This window comes from Mycetomoellerius zeteki, unplaced genomic scaffold, assembly GCF_001594055.1.
Source record: "Mycetomoellerius zeteki isolate Tzet28-1 unplaced genomic scaffold, Tzet1.0 scaffold158, whole genome shotgun sequence".
NCBI lineage: Eukaryota > Metazoa > Arthropoda > Insecta > Hymenoptera > Formicidae > Mycetomoellerius > Mycetomoellerius zeteki.
In genome coordinates, this window is record NW_017256532.1 from 88,814 (window position 1) to 111,365 (window position 22,552).

The window sequence follows — 22,552 nt, forward strand, 5'->3', positions numbered from 1 at the left end:
ACAAATACTTGATACACACAGTGCTAGAGCACTTATCTACTCGTTATCACAGTGCATATGTGCAGTTCTCGTCCCACTTCTCTTGTGTAGATTAACATGATTCATATGTTGGGCACATATGTACATGTATTACTACTCATTTTATAATAATATCATAAGTTTAATGCTTTTAATCACGCTATTAAATCCCATACAATTCTAATAACTGAATTCCATAACCGAAGCAAGATGTTTTCTAAATAATTTCACATGTATATTTATTTATTATTCTACTTTCAAATAATCACATTAAAAATTGTTTATTTTAAAGAATATGCGCTTTCTTTATATTTTAACATTTAAACATTCAAACTCATATTGATGTGATCAAAAAACTTGTAAGACTTATTCCAGGTTACAGTATTAATATGCATCATGTATAGTAATTCTTGTGTGTCATTTGGATCCTATCGGATCGTATTAAGACAATATTTTACTTATAATTTAAACGTCTTGTATTTAAAATACTAGGAAAATATTCATTTCTGTCCATTAAGTTTTTCGTCAAAAATTCTTCGAATCCAGTATCTCTTTCTTCTTTTGATTTCTACTGGTGTGGCGCGCAGTACTCGGGACTCCGTACATAAATCCGAGTGATAAGATTCTTAGATTTAACAATTAAAATTGAAAAAGGCTCCAAAGATTAAATCAATAAAGGAAACAGTGCCAATGAGAGCCGATACAGTTGTACATGTGTTATCTAAATATAATATATATGTCAATCACCAATTACAGACGTTTCGACCATAAGATTAGGTCCTCCTCTTCAGTGTATAAATAACAATATCGGAGTCAAGTTGTAAAAAGATAGACGGATACAATCATCGCTAAGCTGTTGTCCAAAATTAAAAACTTTATTGCCGTCTGTTGTACTTAACAAGATACCCAAACCAGAATTCCGTATACTGAGAAAAAAATATTTTAATTTCAAAGAAATATTTCTTTGCTCGTATTCAAACAAATTATTACTTTGGATCAATGAAAATTTCTTTGAAATTAAAATATGTTTTTTAAAGTAAAAAAAACTTTCTATTGATATGATTTTTATGTTCGGAAATTCTGGTTTTTGTTAAAAACTTTCCAAGCGAAACAAATAAAAATTGTGTTTATTCAGAATCATCTGATCCAGGAAAATAAAACTTAACCAACTATTGTGCCGCAATTCCGACACCGAGCTCCGGATATCGCTGGAACTCGGAATGTGGAGAAAGAAATAAACTCATGCTTTTATTGTTTATAGAAAAAAAAATAAACCTTTATTCCACTTAGACTCGCGTAACTCATTACATAATTTCATCTTTATTACTTTCGCGACGTTATCCTATTTCCGAATCACACTGACGGTCAAAATAATGCGTAGACGGTAAATTTTGACTAACTCCTCGCTCGCATTCGTACTTTCGGTTATATCCTTTGCTTTATCTAGTTATTCTTATCGAATTGACACTTGTCGCGTTCTGTTAATCAGTTGAAGTTACAGCGAGTTAGATTCTCTGTATCGATTGCGCAATCGGGATGCCATCATTTTAATTCCTAGTTGTTTTTCTGCTTTCGTGAAATGAAAAAAATATTTAAGATTTTATACACAGTTATTGCACGTAGATACAAAAATAAAATTTCTTTAATCGTGTGACATACAAGATAGATAGCTCTTTTTATTCTATAATATTTATTCTATAATATAAGAGTTAACATGGGTATCGGTTGCATAAAAAGAAAATAATCCTAGTTAGAATTGATATAATATTCTCACAACACATTGTTATATAGTATACATGTAATGTAGACATCATACATGTATATACATATGTATATACGTTGTAGTATACAAAAAATATTGATAACCATAGATACACGTACTATATTTATGACAATAATCTACGTAGTTGTAAAGTCTGTATTGAAGTCATAATCATCGGAAGTAAATTTAAATTCTTCAAGCTGTCCCGCTAGCTTCATAGTAGCTTTTTCTGGAAATTGAGAAGTGACATTTTGAAAAAAATAAATATTATATTTAATCTTTTTTTTCTTAATTTTTTTTATACCTCTTCTCAATCGTTCTTTTTTTTCCTTCTTGAATTGAAGTTTCTTGAGTTTATTTAGTTTTTGATTGCCTTCAATTTCGAAAAGTGGATCTGATTTCTTCTTTCTTTCAGTAGACTTATCCTTCTTCGTATTTTGTAATTTCTTTTTCAATTTCTTCTGCACTTTGTATTCCTGCAACAACATACCGGCCAAATACTACATAAAATAATTTTTATAGTGTATACAAGTTTCGATAAATATCCCATGTATCCATCCATATTCAATAAATTTCTAATACTCATCGTACCGCTTCCTTTTGTATTTCGATCTCCATTGTGACAGGACCTGTACTATTGATCAAGACAGGATCTGTGGTAGGATCATTTGCAGAATGTGTCGCAAAATTATCGAGCATCATTCTTTCTTCTGCAGCAAAACTTTCAATATCGAATTCTTTAGCTACTTGATTGACTATCTCGGCAGATATGTGACATATCGGTTGTTCAGGTGGAACTGTATAATATCTAACAAAAATATTTTAAATGTTAGATATTATCACTGTGTAAAGATTTGGAATAGTATAATAAAACCAACCTGATTTTTCCAGAATTCCAATCTTCAATAATGCCGCGCGCAGCAGCAGCCGCATCAGGTATTCCGCCTTTCTTATATTTTCCCATTCGTGCTGCTTTCATGGCGAAAAATTCATCTGGTGTTGAAAAATCTTGCATATCGTATAACTCTATTATCTGTTGTCGCGAGACTCTTTTCAAAATCGCAGTCGCTGGCTTAAAAGGATCTTTCAATGCTTGAATTCTTACAGCATTTTTTAGAGCTACAGATGTATCATCAGAATTTTCATCCGAATTAGCGAATACTATACCAGGAGAATCTAACAATTTTATTTTAGAATCTAATTGAACAATTTGCATCGTTTTCGTTATTCCTGAAATTTAAAAAAATTATAAATTGGATCAATAAGTGTACAAATATTAATTAATTGGCTTAATTATACAAATGTTTCATTAATTATAAATTACTACAGAAAACAATTTTTTTAATTAAAAAAAGAATTAACAAACTCGAAAATGTAATCGCTAAAACAAACGACATGGTTTAAAGAGCATAGCTGATATAAGAATTGTCAATAAGTAATTAATTAATTACCTGGTATATTTCCTACGTTGCACGCTTTATTACGTTTTAAAGAATTAATAACGCTAGATTTTCCTACGTTTGGCAAACCAACAACACCCACTCTAATGCTTGTTTTTACGTTATTACTATTTCTACAATAATTTCCGAGTAGCGACAGAAGCAATTCCGCTCCAAAGCAAGTGTTGCTCTGTATCATGGATTCCGTTTTCTTTCCTAATTTTCTTCTGCCTAATCGATTCGCTTGGTTTTGTGTGGACGACTTAAATGCCACGGCAGGTAAACTGGCCCTCAAATACTTTAGCCATTGATCTAAATTATCTCTGGGAATCAAATCAGCCTTGTTCAGAACCAACACCAGTCTCTTGTTTCCTGCAGCTCTGACTGTTTCTTCTACCTGTATTCAGATATTAGTGACAACAAAATAATGACGGAGTTCGTATTGTAATTAATAATAATAAGAAAAAAAGGCCAAAACAACGAGCAAATCAAAGATCTTGCTTTAATTAATAATCTGTATATCATTTCATATTTAATATGCCAAACGTTTTCGACCTTACCTAAGTCATCTTCATCCGCAATAATAATATTAATACATATGAATTACTTTCATCCCAATTTTTTAAAAATATGACGATAAATATGTAACATTACTATTTCTATTTTTTTCGTTATAAACTGTGTGTAATTAAAATAGTACTGCAAATAATAACTATCGTTAATTTTATAGGAATTTTAGGTTGTTACTGACATATTTTTAAAGAATTGTGTATGGGATGAAAGTAATTCATATGTATTAATATTAATATTGTGATTGAAGAGGACTTAGCAAGGTTGAAACGTTATGCATATTAAATATGAAATGAAATATAGATTATTAATTAAGGCAAAACTTTTAATTTGCTCGTTGTTTCAGCTTATTTTTCCCCTTATTTGATGTAAAAATATAAATGTATATTAATCTAATAGATTAATAAGTTATTTGGAATATAAACTTCACAAAACTTGCCTCTTTGCATCGTGTTCCCAATGGATCACGAGCATCGACAACTTCAAGAATAACGTCGGCTGCATCTAGAACCTTTTTGAATTCTTTATAATAAGCTTTAAGTGAATTTTCTTCTTTAGCAACGCCTTTTTTTATTTGATCTTGAGCAGAATCTATTTCCATCGGTTTATGTGCCAACTGCTTATTCTCAGCCTGTTTAACTAATCCCTGGAGACCATCCTTGACGAGTTGCTCGCGTTTTCTCTCACGCGCTGCTTCCTTCTGCTTCTGTTTTTCCTCCTCTCGTTGCTTCTTCATTGCCTCTACTTCTTTCAATATATCCTCTTTGAACGGACACTGATTCGGTATTTCTACTATCTTGGGCTTTTCTGAATAAAAATAAAATTGTACTTATCAAACTATTTTAAATACAAATGTATATCTCTATTTGACTGAACTTTTGCACCAGTTCATTTTTTTCCTTTTCTCTCCAGGAAGAAAGAAGAGGAAGAAAGATGGACGGGTGCAAAAGTTCAGCCAAAAGGAATAGGCCTTATATTTGATAAATTAGAGCACTGACTTCTAGAATTTTTCTTAGCCTCTTTCTTCATTTTTCGGTTGTGTTCACGAACCTTTTTCTCGATCTTGTACCTCTTCCGCGCCGGCATGCGCTTACTTTGCTTATCTATATAATAATCGCAATAACATTAAAATGAGAAAATTATTTTTAGAAAAATTACATTAATGTAATAATAAGGTAATGACAAATGCATGATAATGTCTGTTTTTATTAATTACTATTAACTGTAAAGATATGGGCAGATTGAACCATTCTAATGGACATAACCTAATACATATTTTAAGTCTTCCATAAAGTACGTAAAGCTTCGAATTTTTTTTGATATATTTAACACACTTACTGCGAAACTTCATATTTACTAATAATATAACTTTATTATAAAACTATCGCAATATTTTTATAATAATAACGCTCGAAATAACCACGTGCAGTCGATCGGAGCTCGGAAGCTCGGAGTTGACAGATGATAGAGTTGAATTTTGGAACGCACCCCTGAGTGCAAAAAGTGTATGCAACGCGAACAGACCTCGCATTTCATCGCAATAAATTACTAGAATAAGTTACTAGATCAGTGATTTTTAATGCAATTTAAACAAAAATTAGCAAAAATATGAAATTCTAACAAAATTTCATACTGCGAGGATTTAAAAAAAATTTCTAATCTTTTTTCAATTCTGTAATTACGCAAATTATCTTCTAAATAAAAAAAATATCAATCGAGCATGCAATTATCTTTCGAAGTGATTTCGATTAAATCTTATAGAGAGCACGTTTGCTTTTATCAAAGTTTTTAATTATACAATTAATCCCTAATTAAATTTTTTTTAAGTTATTCTGGTGAAAATTTTTCTTAAAATTGTTCATATAGTTTTTCAAAATTTTTATATAAACTTCAGCATTTTTCAAAATTGCTAAATAATTTTCTAACTTTTGAAAAAATTTCTCAGATTTTTAAAATATAAATTAGAATACTCTTTAAAGTGCCGAGAAAGTTTATATTTTTTCCAAATAAATTCTTTATATGTATACATAAATTCTGAAATATTTAAAAAATTTAAAAATTCCTCATTTTCTATAATTTTTGAAAAGGATAAAACTAAATTTAACTTTTCAGATTTTATAAGATTTCACCAGAAATTTTATAGCTATAAAAATAATTATAGAAACCGTAAAATATTTTAAAATTTACATATATGAAAAATTCTAAGAATATGTTTAATTTTTTTCTTATTGTTAAAAAAGAAAACATTCTTAATATTTTTTATTGTTAGAAAAGAAAACGTTCTTTATATTTCTGAAAAGTGTTACAATTTGTATAAAAATTCTGAGAAAAATTTTCATTAGATCGAATAAACAACAGAATTTGTTAACTCCGTCCATGTTAATAAATATCACAGATGTTACCTTGATAAATTAATTGCCTATTAAGTTAATCGGAGTTGAAGTCGCTCTCAAAATAATTCAGTTCATCCAGCGGAAAGATTGATTACAAAAAATTTCTAGCTATATTTTATTCTTTCTAATCTATTCTTTTCCATCTTCTAAATTACTACTAATAATTAACAATTCTTATTTAAATTAATGAAATGTTACATATTATTAGGTTAAATATGAATATTATTTAATAAGTTCATCGCCAATTAAGTTAATCGCAGTCTGAGGACGGACGGTGAAAGGCACATGCATATACGAGGATGCGCATTCTCACACTTTCATCTCATTTTACAAGTGGCACTCGTCCGACACAGTATATAGAGACAAGGCCGTTCTGCCATGCGGGGCGGAATAGAAATTTCCATAAATTAATTTTACGCGCGTCCCGCGAAACGTCCCTCGAAATCGCGAGAGAGTGATACAGTTTCTCCTATCCTGATTCCCACGCCGTGTCGTTCGAGTGTCATGAAGCGAACGAGCGATGGGCATGCAGTGGAATTCGTCGATCTGTGCTTCTCCATAAAAAAATAACCGATTTGAAAAGCACAAATTCGAATTTGTTGCATGCAACGGAATAAAATACGATCTACAAATTAAAGACCGCGATATCAAATTCACGAAAAGCGAGACGTATGTAGTACAAGGATTCGTAGCCGATTAATTAAAATTCGATTTTGCCGAATAAACTTCCGCTTCTTTCCCGTAATATATGATGCATATGAATTGTATTGAATATTTTTAATATAATCCTTTAATAAGAAAAAAACTACATTTTCAATTTAGAATTTTGAATTGAGCAGTATTCACGATGCACTTAAAAAACTGAAACCTTTTTAGATTGAAAGGCACAAAAATGTGCTTCATGCAATTCCTATAAATAAATAAAAGTGTATTGGGATTGAAAAGAATTTATTCAACGTTCGCGAATGCGAAACTTCCGAAAATCTGAATCCATTACGATCCATTCTCGTTTACTGGGTTGAAAGTACTTGAAAATGGCGCGCTTTTCATCGTCGATCGATCGATCGATAGAAGGGAATCGATTATGTATCTCGAAATGAAAATTACAAAAATGATTTGCTAGATATTGACCAATGAAATTATAAATATTCCATTGAATTTGCTCAGTGTTGTAATTTTCATCTTATTTCAAGAATTTCAAGATACACAATCGATCGGCCACGGATCCAAGCGGTGAGGGGAAGCGGCAAGCAAATGTGCGGAGCAGGAAAGGGTACAACAGGCCCGTTTCGGGCTCTCGCCGTGCGGTGGCGTTGGCGCATCCGTCGCGACGACTCATTCCCGACATTCCCATAATGGCCGCCGTCTGGCGTTGTCAGTGAGTGTGCGGGTACCCGTCGCGAGTAGCTGCGTTGCGTCGGGAAGCTGCTGCGTCGTCGACGAGTCTCTTGAGATCACACGCGAAAGAGTAAATCGCAGTGGTGAGACGCGAACGATCCGTTTCGACGCGTCGCGTCGCGGATTATCTCCCTTCGCACACCGGCGGCGATTTAAAACCGAACGAAACTGCATATTAATTTCGTACACAGTGTTGTGCTTTACCCCACCACCCTCTTCCGCCACGTCTCTCCTCTTCCTCCTGTCTGCTCCTGTCCTCTGTTTACCCGGGGCGCGCGACCGTGTCGAGTGTCAGCGACCCGTCCGAAAATCCGCGACGGCAGTCTACCTGGTCGTCCCGCGTCCGCTCGCCGAGACGCGCCGATGCACGCAACGGCGTCGGATGGGCTCTCTTTCTCCCTCTTTCTCTTTCTCTTTCGCCGTCGAGAGAAGGTAAACACATCAAGTGACAGCATGGATGAGTGAGAGGAAACGTTTCGACTCGTCTGGCCGAAGTCGAAATCAGGATCTTCGAGGGAAGGAGCGTCCGGTAGGACCGCGGCCAGCAGGCCCCGAATTCTTCCTCACGTGGTTCAAGGCCGTCTAAAAGCGTCCGGACGTCACGAGTACTTGCTTGTTTGCGTGCGTGCGACGTGAGGCGACGCGAGACGACGCTTTCCACGCGAGGCGACGCCGCGCGAGAGAGCTGTCAGCGTCGCCGAGACATTTCTCCGGTTCTTCCATCCCGGAATATCGAAGCAAACGAGATTCCGGGACTCGAATAGTCTTCTCGAACGACGACGACGATCCAAAACCCGATGCACCGTAAGTATCCTGTGTGTATTTGTTCTCTTCAATTCTCTAAAGTCCGTTTCCATCAATGTATTCTCCAAGTTGTTTGGAATGGAATCTCACTTTAATGCCTGTTTCTATCGATAGAAAATTTTAATCTTGGTTGAACTTGTTCTTCATTTTTTTCTAATTCTTAAAACAAAAAAAAAGATGATGGAGTAATGAATCGAGATTAAAGTTAATCTTATATTGATGGAATTGGATCTAAAAAGTGAAAATTGAGCTAATCTTAAAAAAAGTAGCTTAATTTTCAAAAGTGAGATTTCACTCTTCAGAGTGACATTCATTCCAAAAGTTGTCTTTTAGAGCATAGATCAACTTCAATCTCTTCAACTTATTCTTCATTTTTGTCTAATTCTTAGAACTAGAAAAAGATGAAGAGTAGCCGAGATTAAAATAATTTATATTAATAAAAATGAGCATAAAATTCATAATCCCACACACTATGCATTGAAAATTAAGGGTTGTGAATTGAACATTAGAATTCAATCATTTACATGAATTAAAATTAAACTTATTTGAGAGAGATAGCATTTAATCTTCAATTCCTCAATCTTCTTAATCTTCTATGTATAGTGTGATAAGGGCTTTAAATACTGCATTGAGGAATAAGAATTGCGAATTGAAAATTAGAATTCAACCAATCAGAACGAAATAGATATAATTGAAATTATCCGATTGGTCAAATTTTACACTGAGAAAAATGTCTGGTTGGAGTAATTAGAATTTTAATTGAAATTGGACGAATCAGAACTTTCTGATCCTACTAATCTAATTGTGATAACTGAAATTCTGATGTAATCAGAGTTTTCTGGTTCGTCTATTTTCAACCAGATATTTTACTCAGTTTAATCTCTAATTCACAATCCTCAGTCTTCAATATGTAATGTGACACTATGCTTAACGCCATGTGATTTGGAAATTACATGCTGATTTATATTTTTCAAATATTTTCTTCAATGATTCGAGCATTATTTTCCGCCGATTGTAATTACTTTCTTTCGAAAGTAAAAGAAAACCGGTAAAGAATTTATATCAATTTCTATCAATGTGTAAATTAATTTTAATCTCGGGTTAATTTACTTTTTTTTTTTTAATTCTAATCATTAGAAAAGGGTAAATTGAATCAAAATTAAAGTTATTCCACATTGATAGAAATGAACATGAGTCTTATGTAGATGAACTTTAATCTCGGTTTAATTTACTTTCTATCTTTTTCCAGTTCTCAAGAATTAGAAAAGGATAAACAGTGAATTAGACCGAGATTAAAGTTAATCTACATTGGTAGAAGTGGACATTAAGTCCGCGACAGCGATGCCGTCTTTCGTCGTAATCCGTTTTCCCTCTGGATGTGTTTTGACATGTCGTTGAAAACGGTGTATATCCCTCGGTTTAATCTTCTCGTGACGGTGGAAACGTTATTGACGTATCTCTGGACGTTTCCGCTGATTTCTTCATTCGTCGCAACTTTCCAACTTTCTACATCACTCGTTAATATCGTCCTAACTGTGCCTCGGGTTAAAATGATATTTTAGATTTCGTTTCAAGTTAATTGAAGAATATGATTTCATTATCGTTTATTACTCTTTAAAGCTTACCTAACGATAAACGTTGTTTTCCATCCCATATTTATACAGGAATAATACAATGATTCATCATTTTCGTCGAAAAATGTTTAATTTCTTCCCGGTATATAATGACGATTTAATTCTATTGGCATTATTTCAATGTACTAATATTTTTTCTTGAGTACAGCGTCAATTATAATGATAAATTTCGGTTTCTACGTAGAAAAACGTATATAAGAAAATGTATAGAAATAAATTCCCGAATGGTTGTGAAAATGCTTAAAAGTTGTATCCTCCTTTGCCGTACGACAATATTAAATATATAGTATGTACATATAATATAATATTACAAAATTAATACTACCTTAGAATATTTCAAAATTAATACCGATTACCTAAGATTAATACCGATGTTACATAGTTATTTACATCGTACGATGTCACGCAATAAGCGTAAAATGAAACCTGCGTAATAACAATTACTGTAAAAAATAAAATGTTAATTTTAACTTAAAAACGTATAGTGGACTTTCTGAGACATCAAAAAATTAATATTTTTAACATTTTAACATATTTCAGGAAGTTTACTATACGTCTTTAAGTTAAAATTAACATTTTATTTTTTACAGTGTAGTATGAAGTAACGACGAAGATAAAAAACATCAAGGATGGTTAACAGTCATTTTCGATAATAATTAACAACTTGTGTTTACGAGCACACGGTTTCTAACGAAAACTTGTCACGATTTTGCAGTGCAATGTTAATTGAAAAATCGGCGCAAACATCCATGAAATTGTTATTTTTGTTAATTCTTAAAGCTGTCGTTTACAAATCATGAGAGTTTGTTTATAGCGACATCGTTTGCAAATTTCTCCCCCTTTATTCTTTTTAACTGAAGTTCTCGTACGATTCATCTTTCTCCTTCTTCTTCTTTTCACGTTGGAAAAAAAAGAGAAAAGATGAACGATGCAAGAGAAGTTTAGTTAAAAAGACCAGATCTAATGTAATCTTACACCTGTTTATTCGGCGAATATTGGGCCGAGTCGATACGAGTGCGGGCGTTACGTGGATGCGATACTCCGTATATACATATCTACTTGACTGTGTCGTAATCGTGCAATGTAATTATGCGGTAAAAACACGTCACGTAAGTGTGGCTCAGTCTTATCGAACACTTGACTATCGGGCAAACACATTGTGCAATGATGATTTTGGTCTTTTTTTTTAATGAAAATTTCATGATTTGGTACTTGCTACAAATAATAAACGCGACATGTAATAACACGCGAGATTCTCACGGCAAGTCATTATATTCTATAAAAAACGCAAATAGACAAAGTTATTTGTTTTTTCAGATAATAGACCTCTATAAAATCCTGATTTTATTATTGAACCTTTTTTATTATTGAACAATATGATGAAAGGACCGATTATACAACTTTTTTTCGAAGGCGAAAGCATGAAAAGTGAAAAATTTCTCTATTAACGGTAAAAATTTTCACTCCTCTTTTTTCATATTTCTATTTTAGAGAAAAAACTACATTATTGTTACCATGGTTTATCGTAGTTCCTAATAATACGTTTAATTTTAAAGTAGTAAAAGGAAATTTTAGATCTTCTAGAAACTTTAAGATTAAACTTATTTTAAATTAATGCAGTATTAGTTTCGATAAAGAAGAGATTATCTCAATTTTCGATGATATTTATTTATTAACATTACTATCGAACAATATATCTTAAAAGTTTAATTATTTTAATTTTTATTATTTAAAAAAATTTAATTATTTTTAAATTTCGATTTTGAATATTATCCAAATTATCGAAAACTACAAGTAATTTCAAATAATAGTTTCTTTATGTATGATTATTTCGGTACAAATAAGAATTGTCCTTGAGTGTCTTGACGCGTTTTTGTAAAAACAATGATAGTGTCACCGACGTAAGCGCAAAAAGAAAATTTCTATACTAATTGTATGTGGTTTAAGAAACTTGGTAGCTGAACGATTTTAAGATCGCTGAAAATGACAAAAGAATATTTCCGCAGATATATCTCTATCGAAATGTCTCTTTATTTCGTTTGCCTTTGCAATCCCAAAATTTCCGACGATTTGTTAGAAATCTCTGGAGCTCTTGCGTGTGATTTAATAATAAATTTATGAATCTCTAATATTCTTTTTTATTAAAAACGACTTTGACAGAAAAACATTTATTTCTCCTCGAGAAATTGACACATTCTGCTCGTTATCGCTGTAAAATACGCTGCGATGTGCTTGATAATAAATGAAAAACAGTCTATTATAACCAGCTTACACAGTTTGCTTCTCCCGTTACTCACGATTTCTCCAGCAGGTCTGAGATATATCCGCGAAAATACAGAGAAAATATCCCAATGTCAATCTACGACGGCAATCTACGCGATGTTCGTTACGTGTGAAAATTTGATTATCGAGGGGAAAATCGATTTCAGTTACTTGTGATTTATGGCTTCGAGATGCGCGCTGCGTCATGATGCCTTCAAATCGCGGAAACCACTCGTTACGTTACCACTTCGGAGATCGGACTGTACATCTTGTCTTACAATTAGTATAATTTTTTACACTAACACAGTTTTTCTAATATTATTAGGTTAGAACCAAAACGTTTATTTTTAATACTTTTATGATTTAAATTTATTTAATTAGATGTATTTGGTAATTAAAGAAAATTGTATGATTGAATGAAATAAAATGGAATATCCTGGATGTGTCACACAAATTTCAAAGTTATTACGCGTAAAGATAGTCTTTACCTCGGACGATTTCTCTAATATTATAACGGTTAAAGTTAAACGTTTTCTATTTTATATTTTAGTAGTTTTATGATTTGGTTTTATTTCATTAGGTATATTAAAGTCGTGACCGCGCGCAATCATTAATTTTACCATTTTAGAGGTTAATCTAATATTTTCACACAAGAGGTAATGAACATTTGTATATTGCAAACAAGCAAGATCTAATTTTACGTATTATATTTATTTCTGATGTATGCTGAAAACAGATTGGAAATATACAAAAAGTTACAGGTTATTATTGCATATGATGAATGATCATACATAATTATGAAACCATTATTTAAATTAACTTTCTTGTAATGGTAAAAAAATTTTAAGATTTTACTTTGTTTACGTTCTAATGCATTTGAAAGCATTTCTGAATATTTTCTGAGGTTTTTTTATCGTATTTTCAGTGACTTTCTTGATACTTGTATATGAAGAATTATCGTCCTTTCGGGACTTTTTGAAGATCCAGAAAAGAAACAATTCTATATAGCATTTTAAACAACAAAAACGTTTAAAGAATGGTCTTTTAGAAATGTTTATGTATTTTAAAAAAATATACTAGTATTGAACTTACACACAGAAAAATATATACTGTACGCAAATAATAATTACTTATTTCAAAAGTTTTTACCACAAATCTTTATTATAAGTTCATCACACAAGCATCTTTATTCAAAATACATTCTGAAAATTTCAAGAAGTTTGATACTTCAATCAAGATTATTAAATAAAAACATATTCAATTTGTTTATTACAATCGGTTTTTCGATCACTTTTACATTATTCATCAAGAGAAAATAAATTCTTGTTTTAAATACATATTAATGAGTTTTTTTAAATTTATAATAAGTAGATATTTTAATGTTTCAATTAAAAAAATATTCTTTGTTAAAGCAACCGTTACTTAAAAGAAAGAAAGTAAATTGAATAATAACTTTTTTTTAGCAATAGAAGGATATGATTAGATATAGAGATATATTTTCTGTGTGTATTATGTAGTAGTACTCTAAAGAATGCCTTAAGAATACCAATGGCTTCTAAAGTATATCTTAAAATTTGAAGACATTTATCTACAAGATAATGTTTTAAATTTTAAGACAAAACAAAGAAAAAACAGTTTTGTTGAAGCATCTAAAAATTTACATACAGGATCTGAAAATAATTTTGTTGGACTCTTAAAATAATTTTGTATGACACAAACTGATTGCTAGAATGTCAAAACTTTACAGTATTACTCATCATGCTTGAAATTCCTACGTAATTAGTTTGGTCCAACAAAATTATTTTCGGACTCGTATCTAGCTATATCTTTTATACATATAAGTATTAGGTATCTAAAAATATATGTAGATCTGAAAATAGATTTTATTGGGTTATTAAATTAATCAAGATGCTCAAACTAATTGCTAAAATGTTACAACTTTTTGCAACATTATTATCAACGCTTACGTTCTACATAATTATTTTAATGATCCAACAAAATTATTTTCAGATCTAGTTACATTTTTAAATACTTCAGCAAAATCATCCTTTCCGTGTAGATCCGAAAACTCGTTTTTTTCTTTGTAGACATTCAGGAATGTGTATACTCAAACAACGCGTATATATTTATCTTTTTCATTACGTCAATGTTCCTTGAAATTTTCGACACTAAACCGATCACCTGTCGGTGCAACTTTATTTCAGGAAGATCTGAGTCAGCCCACGAGGAGTCGTCCACTGGCGACGAGGGGAGAACCGTGCCAAGTTCCGGTACCGCGCTCTTCCTACGTTTCGTTTCGAATCTGTGACGTATCCTGGTTCGCCCTACGGGGGATAACGTCTGTTTGTGACCCATCGACTGTGATTTCAACGCGTGACGCCACTGCCAAAAAGGAAACAAACTAGCGTCGATCGCGAAACCTTCGTCTTCGTCTCCGCTTCCTTTGTCTTCGAATCTATTCGTCGAAGACGAGTGTCTTCCAACGTTGTACCAGAAACGTACGAGACGATTTTCCGTCGTTCTGCTCCGAAATACCTATGTCTTCCTACGAATTCCAATGTCCTTGACCGGCGAAGCAACAGAACCTTTGACTTCCTTAAATTTTTCTTGAAGCACGCTCTCGAACATACGAAGAAAGAAAGGAGGCTCGATTTCTTTGCCAATTAAGGCACTACGATATCGTGTGCTCTGAGAATGTTGCTTGACCAAGTCGCGAACGCGATTCTTTGATTATATCACTTAATCTGTACCGTATTCGAACTCAAAGCTGCACATTGCAAAAAACGGAGGTACCTTGCCGTCGTTATCATCGCCTGAACACATTCGAATCGTGACATCATCACTGCGTTCATTCGCAGTTTAAGCAGCCACCTGTTCGAATTAGCATCTGTACAAAACTATTCTTTGTTCGTCGCGGGATACGGTAGGACGACACCGTGACGACTATCGAGAGGCGCATCATCGAGTCGGCCGCGTGTGATGCGACGCACGCGGGGCTGTTGCTACTGTCGTCTCGCGTCATCTTGCGCGACCGTCTCGTGGCAATAACAGCGAAGATGTTCGGGAAAGTGCCGCCGTCAAACACGCCGGGTCCGCCTAATAATAACAGCGGCCAAACGTCAGCCAAGTCGTGCACCAAGCCGGCGACGACGGGCACAGCGTCGAAGTGAACGCCGACGACAAGGTGAGACCTTGGCGACCGACGAAGGACAACGCCGACGATTCGTCCACCGTGGTCTCCGAGGCTCCCAGCAACTCTCTGCAATCGCCTGCCAACTTGTTGGACACCACATCTGTCGCGATGGAATCCCCTAAACCTTGCAGGACTGACGAAATAACGACGATCTGTGCAACTGCTTGTTCCAAGACTGCGGCCAAGTGTTCGCCGAAGGAAGGTTTGTCACAAATTGGCAGGAATCACGCCAACGCGATACAAAAGAATCCCTCCGGTCAAAACTGCTCGAATTACTCCAAGACCGGCGTCGGCAGATCACGACGACCGCAGTCTACCTCGACTGCGAGAAACCTTAACGTCGAGTTATGTGCGAGAGACTATACAAAAACTGTGAAGAAGATTATTACCGTTAATCGAGAGCCTCCGAGCGACAAGGAGCACCAGACGACATGTAACGAGCAGCAGTCCAAGTGCTTGCAGGGATACACCCCCTCAGGTACGGTCGCTGCCAAATTATCTTCCGCGAGATCTTCCGAAATGATTTATACGTCGCTGTCGGGCGGAAAGAGATCCGATAACGAGGACCTCTTGACGGATACGTGCGCGAATTATTTTACGTCGAATGGCGCATCTAATATGCCAGTTGTGAGCGATCACTTGCACGCGCATCAGAAGCCAGTGGTTTCGAAGGCGGTTGACGTCAAGGATGGCGCCGGTGATTCCGCGATCACCACTGCGCCTTGCGAGGATGACACCTGCGAAAGTGATTTCACCACTTCAACGCTGTCCAAGGATTGGACAGCGAGGAGGATTAGTAGCGACACGTTGCAGCAGAATTGCGCGTCCTGCCTACCGCAGGATCTGCCCACGGAACTTCAATTGTCCAGCTCGCCGAGGAGCTACAAGGAATTCAAGGAGAAATGCCGCGATTCTCCTTGGCGGCCCACGGAGATGGCGGAGAGTGGTGCGGTGCACGGATTGACGATTTGCTCAGGCGAAACGTTTCAGGACTCGAGTTCGAAGAGGCGTACTGGGGCGTCCTGTCAGGCGCTCAGGCATGCCGTCGCCTCATTGAATCGCCTGGACGACTTTTACATGGAGAAGATCGGTGCGGGCTTCTTCTCGGAAGTTTACAAGGTAAGGCGATATTTGATGGAAAGAGAAATTATTATTATAATGTATACACTGCGTGAAAAAAATAATTAGTAATCTCTCGATTTTGCGTAAAAGAAATATTGATCGTGTCTTACATTGAAAAAAAAATTTCAAATAAAAAAACATCTATTAAAAGTTAACTGTATTGATAATGGAAGTTTATTTGGGATATGTTAACGCTAGAAATTAATATAAATGGTAATAAAGAAGATAATATTTTTTAAATAGATCATTAATAAAATATTCCTCCCTCCTCTTTGCAATTCTGTGCAAATAAGCACCCATAAAATGTATTAGGTATATATCTTGAATAATTACGTCATTTAACTTTTAAATGCCATACTATGAGAAAAACCGAGTTATAACATACTCAACCTAATTTAATAATTTTTATAAAAATAAATATATTGTAAAAAATTATTTTTCAATGAAAACGCCAGACATCAAGAAACATATCGGTACTAAACAAATGTATGTATCTTTATTTAAAAAAATTATATGCAATGGAAAAAACATGAGAAAAAGAAATCTGGTATGCCATACCGAAAAGATGTTTTTAAGGATTAAAATTAAATAATTAATGTAATATTTTTTTGCTTTACTGAACAGTAGAACGAAAATCCGAACGTTCACCTATCGAGGACACTATCAGATTTCAAGATACATATTTGATCGCGTTAGAGGAGGCTCGTTAGAAAGTTTTTCTCCCGTATGGTATAGCAATCTGCTTCTTCTTAATTCTCGCCATTGTTCATGAACAACAATCGCGAATTCGAAACGGACGCTCGCCGTATCTCGCTGTATGGAATGCTCTCTATCTTTGTAGATTAATATCTCGATGGAGATTAGATACGGCTACCCGGCACGAACGCGTAGCCTCGTGAAATTAATTCCACTCGTAATCACGCGGTTACTCATCGGCAACGATTGGAAGATGTATTTTTTTGTCCCGGCACGATTTTCCGGAAACGCATTAAACCTTCACTCTCTGTAGATCTTGTCAAAAAAGATCCGCTTTTTCCTTGGTCTTCAAACTATTAAATTCTATTACTCCGCGAAACGAAAGAAGCTGCGGAGGAGGAATTTTTCATTCGCAATTCAGTGATTCTGAGTCATGTGAGCGATATATAATTCCACGAAGCCAACACGATAAAGATAATATTTATCGCATAAACAGCGAAAGGAGAAAATGCAAGTGTTAGCAAATATTTTACGCAAAATCTCGAGTAAATAGAAGATACGGAACAATCTACTTCTTACCTGTCTTCACGTCACGAATTTTTACGTTAGTTGCTGTTACAAAAAGTAGGAAACCACGATGGAATTTTTCATTGGCAAGGAAATGGTTCTACGTTCCAAGTTTAAGCGACGACATCTTTTGACAAATGAAAATATTTCAAACGAAGCGGACTATTTGGACGATGCACAGCACTTGCTATAATGTACTTTTCTATAAAATTTCATGGTCGCACACACTTTACATATGTGACATTTACGTTTACAAATGCAGAAGCGACGTTGCGACTTCAGAATAGTGTCACGGTAGCTTACGTAAATCATTGTGTTTATTTACGGCCAGGAATACGTATAATTATCGTAGGGTCTCATCCTTGACTTCATTTTTCTCGACTGATATCAGGACTTTGTAAAAATTACCTGTGAATATCTATTCTAGAAATTATAGGAATAAAGCCCAGTTCCACAACTCACGGTTAACTCTTAACCGAGGTTCAACTTATTCATTGTCTCTTTCTAATTCTAAAATTGGAAAGAGATGAGAAACAAGTTAAGAACTTCGGTTAAGAGTTAACTGTGAGTTGTGGAACTGGGCCTAAGAAAAGCTTATTTAACACAAAATTTTTTTGTCGATTTTATTCTTAATTTACTAGAATTTAATCAAACAATCAAAATGACTGATTTGTAATTTTTTTTTTAAATTATCCAAATAACAGTACTTTTTGAGAATTGTCTATAATTCTTATGTTTAAATACTAAAGTCTAGCTCATATCATCTAAGCTTTCATTACTTATGTTACTTAGTTATGTATTCACGTATCACAGTCTTATAACACTGTCTACATATAATCTTTATTGTAATATATAATTAAATTAATCAATCTACTTTGTCCTTTTATTCCATTTTTAAAAATATGTTTTTTAAATGTATTTTTTTAACAAAATGAAGATATGAAAAAAATTACAATTTATCTATATTTATTTGAAAATAATACAAAAAAAGTTTGGCGGTGATTTAGAACCTGAATAAAAAATTATTTTAGTAAGAAGTAGATGTCTCTATTTTAAAAATAATTGAAATAAAATGAGAAAATTTTCATTTAAACTATAAAATTGTATTGTTAAATATTTTAAAATTGACCTTATTGAATTGCTTTATATGAATATTTATTTTAATACGGAAAATATAAAAATTCCAATTTCATTCACTTTTTGCAGAGATTATACATACATCTAATTCATCCTTATGTGTGTATATATATATATATATATATATATTCAAATAGTAGAAATTAATCGGTAGTTCTAAGTGTTAAATGAAAGTTATGAAAGTTACATGAAAAAGTTTAAATACATTCTCAAACTAATCCTTGAACGTAGCAAAACGTACATAAATGTGGAAGTAACAGATGTGCAACTAGAGATTGTAGCAATTAGAATTTGCAAACAGGAAGCCTCGTAAGCATGAAATGGACGTAAATAAATTATATCGCTTTATCCATCACGCTATTATCGTAACGGTGAATCGACGAGAGATGGGCATGTTGACTCGAGATAGAGTCATGTAGCAATTTTGCGGAAATCGATCGATTCGCTGTTAAGCTCGCGACACCGCATTCTGTGTCCTACGGAGAGATTTATACACACGTCTTTCCTTCTTTCTATCGATCTAACTTCACCGCGTGCAAGTGGTAAAAGTGGCCGGAAAGCTGCTCCAGTTCCGCGATATTCATGCAGTCCGCAATTTTGCGCATTTGCCGGCCCACGTTCGTGGCAGATGTACCCGCCGAGGTGACGGCTGCACTGGACTACCTACCTATCTACCTACCTACCTACCTACCTACCTATCTACCTATCTACCTACCTACCTACCTACCTACCTACACTACAAGTCAGCCGAGCGATCCGGGACCTTGAGAAGTATGCCGTGGCTTCTCCGGCGTGGATAGGCGCATTATAAATAGGTCAACAGGAAATTGAGCACGCTTCGTAGTGACTGCGGTGATTCCTCCGACGCAGCGGTGCACAAACCTCGGACTTCGCGCGATTACGTAGCCTTTCGGACTCTTTTCGTCATATATGCCCGTTTCTACCACCAATGTAGATTAAATTTAATCTCGGTTTAAATTTACTCTTTATCATTTTCTAATTCTTAAAATTAGAACAAGATGAAGAGTTAGTTGAACCGAGATTAAGATTAAATTACATTAGTAGAAACAGGTAAAAGTGGCTTTCAGGAAATCGAATTTTTTTGTTTTATTTTTATCACTGATTCTCCTATACTCCTACGTTTTATATATTCGTACCGAAAGTCGGCATTAAGTCGGGTTAAATTCATTTTAATAAGTAACTGATTTTATCTCACTTTCACGAGGTTCAATTTTCGTGCTCCGCGGAATAACTTCAACCACGCTCTTTCTCTCGTCTTTCCACCGTTGCCCTCGGCAAGGATAATATTTTTCTGTTCCACCAGATGTTGGATAGCGCACCTCTGCTTGAGCGCATTAGCGAGACCCTCGTTTAAAAATAAACTCGTGCTTCTCGATGTTATCGTGGATAGAATCGATCCTGTCGTTTGTGCCATAGGTCAAATTCTACTTGCAATCTCCTTTCAAATATGACTAATATTATTAATCGGAAGGTTGATGAATGATTCGGTGAGTCAGAGGCTGACATATTTTGCTGATATAATTGCTCTCTATTTATTTTATCTATTGTCAAATGGCATGCAATAGGATGTCGGTCGACATCATATAATAATTTCAAAGTATACACACAATATTTGATAAGGATGTGTTATATTGTAAATTAGAATTTTCAGTAAATATTTAATATAACTTAATATAATAAAATATTATAAGAATTTATATATATATATATGTATATAATATATGCAATATATATAAGCTTGATAATTAATTTTATGGTGAAAAAAAGTAATAAGAAACTACAGTGATTAAATTTGGACAATTATAAAAATTATAAGAAACTACTATAATTATATTTGGTATTTAATAAATTCGAGGATTTAAATTAGTTTTTCAAAACATAGAGAAGAAACTATCTATTTATTAATTTTACATCTTTTTGTTATAAGTTTATTATTGAGATTTATTTTATTTATAATAATAGGAAATTTGTAAAGGAGCAAATTGCGGGAAAAGAAAAGAAATAATTTTTTTTAAAGAAAATTATTATAATTATAATAAAATCGAAACATTTCGGAGAATTTTGAAAGTTAACAGCAACCGAGATAGGGTCACTAGGGGCTCAGAGGTCATGCATTCTTGGCACGATAAGGCAATTGCCGTGCCAAGAGTTTTGAGCAAGTACATCAATTTTCTAGCCGAGCATGCGGTCGCATGCTCTTCAATCACTAACTGCGAGCAAACTCGCTTACAAAATCTGTGTCCGAATAGTTCGTTTGATCTCAAACCTAAAAGTAGCATTATCGCCGAAATCAGAATTAGGATTAGTGGAATTGGTGAAAAAAAAGGTTATATTTAGAGATTTTCTCGTATATCTTGAGGTACAGAAAATCAGGTACATTCTCTGTCTAAATAAAATATAAAATATCGATAAAAATAGAATTCAAGAAAGCTGTTAGGAAATGAGGTACTAAAATTTAAAGATTTAACAATCATTTATTCAAGTATACACTTATATGAATCTTGATAGTGAATGTTCGGGATTTAGGTTTATAAATTAAAAAATAGTCATCAAATCGTTATTCAAACTTTAAATATACACTTATATACATATCTTTACATATGTCTCAATTTTCGCTTGTTCAAGTAAACTACCGTTTCATGCAAGATTCCGCATTTTCTCGCTGCAAGAATGATGAAACTACAGAGTTTGGAGTAACGTCAAATGCCGCGTAACGATGAGCGATCGTTGCCATTATTCTTATGAGCAAATTGTAAATAAGTGAAGTAGTTTTCTAGATTCGTCGGTCAATAAGAATTTGAAACTCTTAGGTAGAAATAGAAAACAGCTCTTAGAATATTTATTGGTTATAAACAAATTTAAGTATATAAGTTTATTAAAAAATTGAAATATATAAATATATAAGTTTTTAAGTACATAAATCTTAAGATGTCATGTATAAGCAATCACAGAGCCGCATTAGCAGTAAGTAAGACATTACTTAAGACTATCTTAAAATAAAAACGAACTATATAAATACTGGCCTAAAACTTTGCAGACAATTGATTAATCTCTTGTCTTTTATGATCATATTTAGATTCACGGTTAATATTAACATTTATGATATACTATATTTAAATAAAAGATACCTACTAAAAGTTTAGCTATGATTGATAATGAAAATTTATCTTGAATATATTAACGCTAGAAATGAATATCAGTAGTTATGTATGAAGTGGATACTATTTTTGATTGTTTTTCAGTTACGTAAATCTTTGATTGCAAAATTCGAATAATAAAAGAAGATCAACTGATAATTTAACATTGATAATCAGGCACGTTTTAATGATCGCCAGGATGACCAAGGTTAGTGATAAGTCACGATAAACAACGATAAACGATAATAAATGCTGCACTTGTTGAGCTTGTTTTATTGACGAAATAAATAATTGTTAACTAATTTTTAAATTGTTTCTGTCTACTTCTCAGGCAAAGATTTATTGTGATTAACGTAGTATGTTGTTTTGAAATTATTCCAAGTTACATAAAATTGAGAA

At 33.6% G+C, this 22,552-nt stretch overlaps 2 protein-coding genes across 3 annotated transcripts in view; one reads left to right on the forward strand and one right to left on the reverse strand.

Annotated features, from left to right (window-relative positions):
* Positions 1-1,893: 1,893 nt before the first annotated feature.
* Positions 1,894-15,138, reverse strand: Ns1 (Nucleostemin 1). 2 transcript variants are annotated; one of them, XM_018445344.1, is made up of 8 exons: positions 15,074-15,138; positions 4,788-4,892; positions 4,229-4,596; positions 3,232-3,616; positions 2,659-3,010; positions 2,372-2,588; positions 2,085-2,256; positions 1,894-2,009 (listed from the first exon to the last, which is right to left on the reverse strand). In XM_018445344.1, the coding sequence occupies exons 2-8, from the start codon at positions 4,873-4,875 to the stop codon at positions 1,918-1,920; spliced, it is 1,674 nt and encodes a 557-aa protein (XP_018300846.1). In that variant the 5' UTR covers positions 4,876-4,892; positions 15,074-15,138; the 3' UTR covers positions 1,894-1,917. The 2 variants fall into 2 exon arrangements, with proteins under 2 accessions (XP_018300846.1, XP_018300845.1); XM_018445343.1 differs by lacking the exon at positions 15,074-15,138 and adding an exon at positions 5,128-5,237.
* Positions 15,139-15,324: 186 nt separating this feature from the next.
* Positions 15,325-22,552, forward strand: part of cdi (serine/threonine kinase) — a 34,357-nt gene continuing 27,129 nt past the window's right edge. Inside the window, 2 exon segments of the mRNA XM_018445342.1 lie at positions 15,325-15,442; positions 15,445-16,592. Coding sequence (XP_018300844.1) covers positions 15,337-15,442; positions 15,445-16,592 — 1,254 coding nt within the window. The 5' untranslated portion in view covers positions 15,325-15,336.